The 10,340-nt window shown below is 45.3% G+C and overlaps 1 protein-coding gene across 1 annotated transcript; it reads right to left on the reverse strand.

The window, feature by feature from the left end:
• Positions 1 to 63: 63 nt before the first annotated feature.
• Positions 64 to 5,679, reverse strand: prpf3 (PRP3 pre-mRNA processing factor 3 homolog (yeast)). The gene is made up of 17 exons (XM_076154823.1): positions 5,517 to 5,679; positions 4,726 to 4,880; positions 4,341 to 4,471; positions 3,949 to 4,116; positions 3,761 to 3,847; positions 3,368 to 3,654; positions 3,156 to 3,274; positions 2,878 to 3,065; positions 2,589 to 2,755; positions 2,381 to 2,463; positions 2,071 to 2,214; positions 1,886 to 1,985; positions 1,612 to 1,725; positions 1,389 to 1,507; positions 1,115 to 1,192; positions 965 to 1,020; positions 64 to 878 (listed from the first exon to the last, which is right to left on the reverse strand). Exons 2-17 carry the CDS (start codon positions 4,868 to 4,870, stop codon positions 729 to 731), a joined length of 2,136 nt encoding a protein of 711 aa, XP_076010938.1. The 5' UTR covers positions 4,871 to 4,880; positions 5,517 to 5,679; the 3' UTR covers positions 64 to 728.
• Between the last annotated feature and the right edge of the window lie 4,661 nt (positions 5,680 to 10,340).

A 10,340-nucleotide genomic window follows, 5' to 3' on the forward strand; every position in this document is an offset into this window, starting at 1 on the left:
AATAGAGCCTCACTGCTGATTGCACAAAAATTCACAAATTCAAAACAAAACTCAGTTAAATCGTGATCTATTTATTATAGACAGGTGACAGATAAACACTGCTATTGTTGAATTGAAAAATTCTCAAAAGAAAAAGCCGTTCACATAAGATTCAACTATCAAATCTGTGAACGTGATGGATGCAAGAAAAAGTTTACAACAATCCTGTCACTCCCGTCTCGCCACCTGGTTAACTGACAATGTGTGTAACGGTTGCTAGCGGAGACTCAGCCACTTAGGGTTTTAATACAGAGAAGTGTTGATTTAAGCATGGATTATCAGTGTACATGGGGGAGTTCAGGGACAGAATTTAAGCCATAATCCGACATCGTTTCATAATTTCCCATCATATAAAACCTACATATAGTGACATTCATCACACCGTGTAATCTGTCAGATTTGAGTATTCAATAACAGACACAATACACCTGACACTCTCTCCCAACAAGGAGAGGAACGCTGATGGGGGGCACCCACATGCACACACTCCTCTACATACAAGCTTATCAGTCCCTCTTTCTGAAAACGGTTTATTGTTCCTCCTTTTCCCGCGTTCAAGTCTCTTATTTAAATCTGCGCGTCCCCGTTTGCAGGCAGCGAGTCGGCGTCGTAGGTCAGCTGGCTGTGAGGAGGGTCTGGGGATTCTGGGAGCGGGCGGTCACTCAAACTAAGCACTCTCCAGCCCGGTTTCAGTCATCTGAAGTCTCCAACACACTCTGGCTGAGTGCCAGATCCCAGTAGTGTTCTGTTCCGTGCTTCTTGAAGTGTTCTCTGGCCATGTTCTCAGTGGGGCACTGCTTAAACTTCATCTCCCCAAAACTACGCTCTTTAGCTGTGCCCTGAACAAACAGGAAAATAAGAGTCAGCCTTGAATAACAACAAGATAATGAATGCTTCATTTAATGCGAGGCACGCAGACACTTACGTCCCAAATCAACCAGCACTTGTTGTTCCTTTTGGTATCATCATCACCATCTGGATCTGAAGGAAAATCAACAGTGAGTTAGTCAAGTATTCCCAAAATAGGTGCAAAGCCCTGATGAGCCTCACAAAACACCTGAGTCAAGCCTCTTACCATCTCTTTTTGAGTTGTGTTCCACCCATTTGATTCTGTGCATCATCAGCCTCTTGAACTTTTTCTGGGACTTGGGGCCTAAAACAACAGAGAGCAATTGTGAGGTTCCCAAGAGGTCTTTATCATGCTACTGGTTTAAATTGTCAGTGGATACCAAACATGTTTAAAACTCATCTCTGACTTTAAAAAAGAAACAAGCTTCCTAGAGGTGAAAGTAAGAAAAATTACTCTAATGCTTCTTCCTCTACAGCACATGACAGACGATAGTCCTTACCTCCTTCTACCACCACCAGATTAACATCTTTGTGCAGAACCACAGTGCCCGTCAGGTAGAGCTGGTTAGCATTCGCTTCAACTTTGAACTTTTTAGCAGGATTTTGGAGGTTACGAATCCTACAATCAACAACAAGAATGCGTGGGAATTAGCTGCACCTCCACATTGTGACAAACAAATGTTCAACACAGAGAATATTTGCTCTCTCCACACAATCACACACCTGTACACTGCTATGTGAACGCCGTCGGTGAGGTCTTCTTTTAATTTCTTGACCTTTTTCTCTTTCCTCTGTTCTGATGTGAGCTTGCGGGCTGCGTTGGCCTCCTCGTGAGCCCTGCAAGGAGGAGGACAGAGCTGGATCAGTGAAAGTACTGCGCCTCACCAACTACAATACAGTACGACAAATAAGCAAATGGAGGGCTGTGCAGAAGAAGAGATGGATAATAAGAGCAGGAAACGGGGCTGTGAAGTGAGAGGTTCATTAAGTGACTGACTTCTGTCTCTTGGCCATCTGCGCTCTGACGTGGGCTTCCACCTTGGTGGGGTCCTGCACTGCCTCTGTCCCCAGCACTCTCATCAGGTTGGAGATGCGCACTGAAAGACGACATCAGTTCCATTCAGTATTGTGTTGCAAAAACAGTTGAAATATCTGTTTGTTTGTGTGCACGTGTGTGTGTACCTTTGGGTTCTGGTGGAGGCATCAGTCCCAGACGGACCTTCTCCTGCACTTCTTTTTGGGCCTCCCTCCTCGTTTGTCTCCTAAGCTTCTTCTGTTCCTTCTTTGTCAGATATACACCCAGTGTGACTGGTTTGTCTGTGTCGACTGTGGAGAAACAATACAAAGAGCTTGAAATGCATTCAACTCTGGTAATAAGTTACTGTAACATCCGCTTCCTTAATTATGGGATTCAGATATTTACTTCTTTAAAACGCAGCAGTAGTTCATTTTACACTGTGCAGATTCAACCTTTTACTTGTTATACATTTACCTGGAGGGCTAATTTGAGCGGGATGTTCTACCAGGTTCGTCACACCAAAAAGATCCAGGGCCTCAAATTTGGTTTCTGGGTTTCTTCATGAGAAAAAAGGACAAACAAGTAAATCAGGTTTAAGTCATATAGCCGGGTTTGACTTTATAGTTATTCAACATAATGCTCCGTATTTAAAAAGGTGCTGGGTGGAGCTGTAGGTTCTTACACATCTATGTTGGAGGGCAGGATGTAAGAGTCCCACCACTCGATGTGGGGAACCTCCCCATCGCCGATCTCCTTCTTCGGAGCAATCAGGGCGAGTTTGGTTGACGCCTGGATGCCCGTCTTCTTAGCTGCTTGGGCAATCTCACACTGCAGCCTTTCTAACTGGGCCTGAGGGGGATAATGATCCAGTACAGAGAAACAAGCCGTTGTGACTCGTGTGCCAACAAAGAAATGATCATATTCCAAAATAATTTCACTGACACAGGACAGTTTAAGGGGTTATACACAACCTTAGTTCTGATTCTCTGAGCAATCTTCTCAAAGCGCCCCTGGTCATGGAACCTGAAGCCCCTGCGAGCCCGCTGGGCTGGTGTGATGGTCACACGGTTGTCAAAGTAGGAAGTGGACTCCAGGTCCTCACCAGGTTTTTCTTTCAGTTGTTGGCGGAACTGCTCCCTCTTCACCGCTCGAATGTTGGCTACATGGAGAGAGGGTTGAGAGGAGAGGATCACATTGGGAAGCTACAAGTCAAAAAGAAGGACTGTGTTCCTGTGTATGTGATACACACCTTTAAGTGTGGGCATGCGGTGTGTAAGTTCCACCTCTTTGCCACTAGCATCCACAGTTCTTCCCATCTCATCCAGAATCAGAGGTGTGGGCTTATTGATCTCTTTGATTTCCACTTTCCTAGAGAACACAGAGAGAAAGCAGCCTCGTTTCACGTTTCACTCTTCATACAAAGACCAACCAACCTTATCTCAGCTTCAGTATGTTACTCACGGCGGAGCGATGCCCATGGCGTGCAGATTTGCTAGTGCCACTAAATTCTGAGGCCCAGTGTTTCCCAGGGCTCCAAGGATACCAGGTTTCATGGCTAACTGGGACTGGATGCGGGCCTGCAGTTCAGCAGCTTTGCGGGCCTTCTCGATGGCATCGTTCATGAAACTGGCAGCCTGAGACGGGCCGATGGACTGGGCTCCGCTTGCAGGCGGGCCACTGGAAGTGCCCAGAAGCCTTGACAGTGCTGGAGAATCCAGTTGGGATTGTGGTGAGGGAAGGGGCAAGCGCTGAAGTCAGAGAGGAACAAGGAAATCATATAACCCAGATATACTTCAGGATCACGATTCTGCTATCATTTCATCAAAACAAGAGATAATGTAGAAATCTTATTACTGGTCCAGCGGGGGATGAAGAAGAGAAGCTCAGTTGTTTCTTCCTCTCTTCGATCTGTTTGGTGGCTGCCTCCATCATCTGTTTGATCTGATGATGCAGAAAATAGATTAGTATTGATTATAGTTGTTCATTCCCATTGGACGTCGTCTCAGATCGGCTGTAACCATGACTCCGCAGTCGTTTCTCACCTGCATCTTGGTGAGCATGCCAGGGCTCTCAGAGGGGGGTCCTGGGATGACCTCAGGCTCCTCCACCTCCTCAAAGCGCGGGACGCGTTTGCGTTTGGCCGTTGTCCCATCTACCGTCTCCTGAGTCTCCCTCATGGCGCCCAGCTCAACCTCATCACCAAACACATCCTGAGCAAAAACCAACCAACAGAGACAGAAAAACATCATGTGACAGCAAAAACAAAACCCAAACAAACAAACAAATGCTTTTTAGATCCATTGAGTATTTCCCTCCGTCAGTATAAGAAACAACAGTGCGTGGCAGTCACAGATTCCCTGACATCGCACAATCATTTCTCTGTATTCAAACATTGCCGTCATCTGCTTAACAAGTACACACAGGTCGTGTTTACCTTCAGTTCGCGCTTGCGGTTCTTTTCTCCTGCTCCTTTGTTGCCTCGGGCACTGCGGCTCTCCTCCAGAGCCTCGAAAAGACGCTCCACAAAACCCCCAGCAGACTCATCAAGGAAAGGACGCAGCTGGTCTGAGTTGACACAAATTAATTACTTTTAATTAATTGAGGAAACGTCCAGTACGCCATGGATGATTGACTTAATCAACGTATCCACCCAACCGCACCGTAGCACATACAAATAAAAAATGATCACGAATACCCAGAATAAAGCACGATAATGAATGTTACAAGGATTAGAAGCCACAACAACCTCAGTGAGTTGACATGAGAATGAAAGAATGAGTAAGTTAGCCAAACAAGTGTCCAAAGAGGAGGATGGTTACCTATGGTCTTCCTTTTGTCGAGGCCCTTCCCCACACAGTGCAGAGCTGCAGTGACCACAGTGGGCTCGGAGAAACCCAGCACCTTCTTCACTGTGCGCTCCACCCATGGCCTTAACTCCTCCACCTCCCGCTTAGGAAGAGACATCCTCCAAGTCCTGCAAACATATCAGATACGTTCAAGATAAGATGACAACAAAAGCATGCTGACCCTCTTCCTCACTCTCACAGACACATGCTCTTACACACCCATTAAAACAGGGCTTAGCTCACAATTCAGGGTGTTAATCTAAATCTAAAGAAGGCATAGCTGCTCTAAAAACAATAACTGCATGTATTTGCACGCTGTAATCATCTGAAACACAAGGTATAATACTGCAGGTTTGACTAGTCTACGTTAAGCAGTCTCGGTGTAGAAATGGTCTTTAATGGTGTGGGCAAGGCAATATGGTGAAAATGTTCCCCATTCAGATTAAAAGATTCACAATTTCAATTATCTTTGTCTGGAGACTTATCAAAGTGTTCGTTTCAGTGCGATATGACGCTAAATGAAACGAAACAGCAAACATTTCGCATCAATTCAAGAATCCTATGTCATCTCCAGTCTGGTGTCTAAATACGTGTTGTTGTTACCATTTTCCACATGTGTGTGTATGTGGGCTAACTGGACCAACATGAAGCTACAACCAACGACATCCGCAAAAACTCCACAGCCTGCTAACCTCTGTTAGCACGCCGCTGCTGCCTGGGAGCTACCAACGCCAGCGAACAAATGCTTCAGTAAATCTGCAAACCTTGAGTCGCAGCCTTTTGTCCTTCTTCCGGCCGATTAGACAGTAAAAGTAGCAAATTACAGATTGAGTTTTAAAAAGCGTAAATCGCCAATGCGGGTAAGTTTTTTCTGTAAAAGTTTCAGCTTGTGCGCGCCCGTTCTCACAACGTTTCTATATCGTGACCCGGAACAAGAAGTAGATTCACCTTCTTCTTCTTCGCGTCAATCTCGTCGTATTCGTTGTGGTAAAACTAGGCCTCATGCTCAATGTTGCCACCTAGCGCATAATAATAAGAACTACACTTCAATGTCGTCATCTGGTTTAAAATGTGCTGTTCACATTAAGAAGAATATTAAATCAGTAAAGTAGTTATTGCCCAACCCCGTGGTGCACATGAGCTATTACAGTATTAATCGAAAGGTCTGAGGTGTGTGTCTGTCAATCTGCAATTAAACAGTTTCACCGCCTGAACTCAGTCTCCTGCATTAAAATGTGATTCTCCTGTAATCTGAATGTTCCTGTATCATAAAGCCTCACCCTGTATTTTGTTCTATCATTGTGTGATGTGGGTCAGCAGAGTACAGTTGTAGTCATGTGAGCATTAGAGCAGCAGGGAGCCCGAGGCCACGCCAGTCTGCCTGATCACTCACTCACTCCCTAAAGTGACCCACTGTCATGATTTCACCTACTCACCGTGCTAATGTTGTGTTCACCCATGCAGTGATTTTTGTGGATATTATAGTTTGACGGAAGTGCTCTCTCTGCAGTGTTATAATGGCCATCAAGCACTCTTCCTTTCATTACAGCCACATTCACTTTCTCCTGCTGAACCACACATTTCCATCATACTATGACTCGTAAGATAACAGCGTTCTGTCTCTGCCATATAACAAATTTGAGCTTTACAGGTGCAGAAAAGAGGTGGAATCTTTAATTAATATCATCAATTAGCCACATTATTCATATCAATAGCATTTATGTATTTATTTAATGTTTAATGTCACATGAATCAGCTAATCAAATATGTGTTTTGATACTTCTACAGAGACAAAACAAAAACTGAAATCCGATCTGTTATTTGGGTTTGGCAATATAACCTGGTTGACTACAATATAAGCAAATGATTGGTTGTCACGCACACACACTCACTCACTCACTCGTTCACTCTCTCACTAACTCACTCACTCACTTGCTCACTCACTCGTTCTCTCTCTCTGACTAACTCACTCACTGACTCACTCGTTCACTCTCTCCCTTACTCACCAACTCGCTCACTCGCTCACTCACTCACTCACTCACTCACTCACTCACTTACCCACACTCTCTCTACCACCACCCATGATCCAGCTAATTGCTCATTGGCACCTCACATTGTGCGCTGTGCCTGCCCTCTCGCCAACCAATCCCTATTATGTAAGGATGCCAGAGCACACAATGTGACAGTCCAACACACACTCCTGTGTCACTAGGCGCAGAAAAACAAAACAGTCGTGCTTGGTATCACCTGCATACACGTGCGCACACACACACACACACTCTCACACACACCCACACACTAAAACAAGCAAACACAGTGAATATATTTGCTGGTTCAACCTCTGCCTGTATAGTACAGCGTCACATGGAATTGTAGCTAGACTGGCATGAATTCATCAATTATATCCCTGGAATGCCATGAATGTCGTCTCCAGCTATTTCCATTGTGTGTCGTTTTGGAAAAGCACAAGTGTTTCCTTTCAATAGCTGAAAAATCCCCACAACATTCTCAGCACGTTCAAGCACAGTGTGATGTCATCTGAGTGTGTAAATGTAATTTATTGCTCTCCTATGAATATTACATAAGTGCATAATTTCTGTGATGTTCCCTAAGTTCCTCCACATTTATCAAATGTATGGATATTATATGTTCATCATGTTGACCCAGTTTTATCACTGTGTGTCTGACAGGGGCTGTAAATCATCTTAGAAGATATAATCTCCAGGGATTCACTTCACACATAGGCTGGAAGCACCTCAGTGTGTGTGTGTGTGTGTGTGTGTGTGTGTGTATCAGTGTGAGCGTCACGTGTATTTACTGTATCCCAAGTCATTTACAAAGAGTGTAAAGCTGTTATCTCCCACTTTTTTTCTTATAATTAAACTCATAATTAGTGCTTATTTGCCAACCGTTCTTTTCCCATTAGTATGAAGTCCCTTGCGTCATTCATTCCCATCCCGTATTCTGGTGCTTCCCTCTCACATTTCAATAATTGAGAAGCCGTGTTACAGTAAGTCAGTGTCGTCACATGTTCACTCAGGAGAACACATCCAGGCCAAAGAAACCAATGAGGATGTTATTTGCCAGTAGCTCGGCCGTGCCCTAAATATCACACACAATGTCATGAGATACACGTGCGTCCTTGAAAATTTAGTCCTCGCATCTCTGTCTTTACCGTGTCTCCCCCTACGGGTGACATCACCACGGTGGGGAGCGCAGATGGTGGGGGAGAGCAGCTTCCTCAACCCCGTACGTGGGCCCGTCATCACCGTAAACTGCAGTATAACACAAAGGGCTGCAAAGGAGCACTGATTTCCATGGCAGGGCTGGACACTGTGCATTTTTAATGAGCTGTGGGGCTTTTTTTGGGCCCAGTCGGCTCTTAAACCCCCTGAGGACTCGGGGTGAGTAAGAGCACGTGTGTGTGTGTGTGTGTGTGTGTGTGTGTGTGTGTGTGTGTGTGTGTGTGTGTGTGTGTGTGTTGTGTGTGAGCGTCCCTGCTGTATCTATGTGTTTGTGCACTTGAGCATGTGTGTATAAATGAGTTGTCTGTATAGTTGTACAGTGTTACTTCATCTCATGTGACTTTCACTGGAGTGCGGAGGCAGTTTGGAATAAACGTGAATAAGCACCTCGCTGTCTCACTGTCTCACTTCCTGGAACTGAGACAGGCACCTTTGAATCATTAACTCCTTACAACCAATACATCCACATCGTACCACAATAAAAACTGACACTACAAAGGATTAAGAGATGTAGGAAGTTCGTCATGTGCAATCATGTTGATGCACAAACACACATGCTCAGTTAGCCCAACAGGATACTGTTTGTAAGTCAACTAAGTGGAACAATTGAACACAACAAAGCAAACACAAAAACAGCTGTGAATCCTTTGCAGTCTTATATCCTGTATTCTGTATGTATATGTGTGTATGGTAACGAGGCGAGGTTGTAGTGTGGGGATCAAACTGGATAAAACACGACAAAAAGGGGGGAATTGGGAAATATAACGAGCACAGATAAATGGGTGGAGATCGTGAAAAATTAAATTAAAAGGGAGAAAGAAAAACAACAAACTCTCCTCCTCTTCCTCCTCCCTAAAAGCGTAGTGAGGTCAGGTCTCCTCCCTGTGCCCTCCACAAATCCTCTCGCCATCCTTCCCGTTTTGCCCCTCGCTTCCATCCTCCAGAGTGGAAAAGGGGGAGCAGAGTAGCGAGTGGAGGGATTCTCTGCTAAAAACTGCATGGATACAAGGGGGGGCCGAGTGGGATGGAGTCGGCAAAGAGGGAGGGAGGGATGGGGGGGGCGGATCTTTGCTGTTGTAACAGTGTGTCACAGACGGGCCCATCACAAAATCAGCCAGTCAGTGTGTCAAAGCATGCGGCGTGGGAGTGGCACACGTGTGTGTATTTGTGTTTGTGACTGTGTGGGTACATGTGTGTGTGTGTGTGGCATGGCTGATTTCCATCCCCGTGCAGACTGAGCAGGGACAAATCCAACCACACCCTCTTTCAAATGTGCCACTCTAGTCCCTGGAGCTGCAGTTGGACTGCCCCGGTGCATTTGGGGAAATCAGTCTCTTGTGTGCAATAAACAAGAAATAGATGCAGGATATGTTTCATTGATGCGCTCAAGTAAACATCCACACACAGGCTGTGGTCTCACAACCCGTTTCTCCAGCTGCCCACTCAAAACCTTGAACCTCCATCTGCACCCACAAAGAGTCACAGCTGCCCCCCAAACTCCTGGGCTCCTTTTTTCATCAAATCACCACAAAATAAAGCCACACACTCTTCAGCTTTCAAAACTGTGTCATTTATTAAAAGATATTTCCTTTTTTTAATAGCATTATTGAAAAAAGTAGCAAGAATAGTAATGCCGTGTAAAGACGGGGTGAAAGAAGGAGACGGAGAGAGTTAGAAAGAATTAAGGGTTATGAAGGAGAGGGAGCAAGGGCAGACGATTGCAGCAGAGTGGGGGAGGGGAAGTAAAGGGGGGGGGGGGGCAACTACAGTCAGCTTTACTATGGAAGACGGAGGCAGCTAAAATAAACAAGACGTATCATTTCTGTCCCATCAGCAGTGGAGACTGCAGTAGAAAACGTACATGGAAGAACAATACAAAGGGACGTCAACAAAGAAAAATGAGTGCAATTGGCTTATTTTTTTTAACAAGAGCGGAGAGGAAGACGCCCCCACCCACTGATGAAGAGTCAGCGTCTGGCACACCATGCTGTCATTATCAAAGCCAGGATGGGGAAGGACAGTCTGACCGGGAGTCTGAGGGTCTGTGCGCTCCAGTAACATGGTGGAGTCTGCCAGCGGCTCTGTGTTCACACCTGGTGCCAATCAGAGGAGCTCCACTGATACTGTACACACGACATCGCCTCCATCCAGCTGATTACATACTTCATCCGTCACACATATCAGATTCAAAATTAGTTCAAATATATACAATTCTTTTCCAATATAAAATAATCCAATCGATGCTACATTTACAAGAATATCGGGAGCGCGCTTCCAAATACACAGAGCTCCTCCTCTGGATCAGCCGGATTAGACCTGGAATTACACCCTGATAGCAGCAGA

The sequence above is a fragment of the Genypterus blacodes genome, unplaced genomic scaffold, assembly GCF_046128005.1.
Source record: "Genypterus blacodes isolate CSIRO-AG114 ecotype Tasmania unplaced genomic scaffold, CSIRO-AGI_Gbla_v1 ptg000063l_1, whole genome shotgun sequence".
NCBI classification, from domain to species: Eukaryota; Metazoa; Chordata; class Actinopteri; order Ophidiiformes; family Ophidiidae; genus Genypterus; species Genypterus blacodes.

Excerpts from the sequence above, each read along its gene's own strand:
- prpf3 (XM_076154823.1), bottom strand. The coding sequence starts at position 4,870 with ATGTCTCTTCCTAAGCGGGAGGTGGAGGAGTTAAGGCCATGGGTGGAG. Across the intron at positions 4,117-4,340 it reads ACCGCAAGCGCGAACTGAAG|GATGTGTTTGGTGATGAGGT; the intron begins GTAAACACGACC and ends GTTTTTGCTCAG. Across the intron at positions 3,066-3,155 it reads CCGCATGCCCACACTTAAAG|CCAACATTCGAGCGGTGAAG; the intron begins GTGTGTATCACA and ends CTCTCCATGTAG.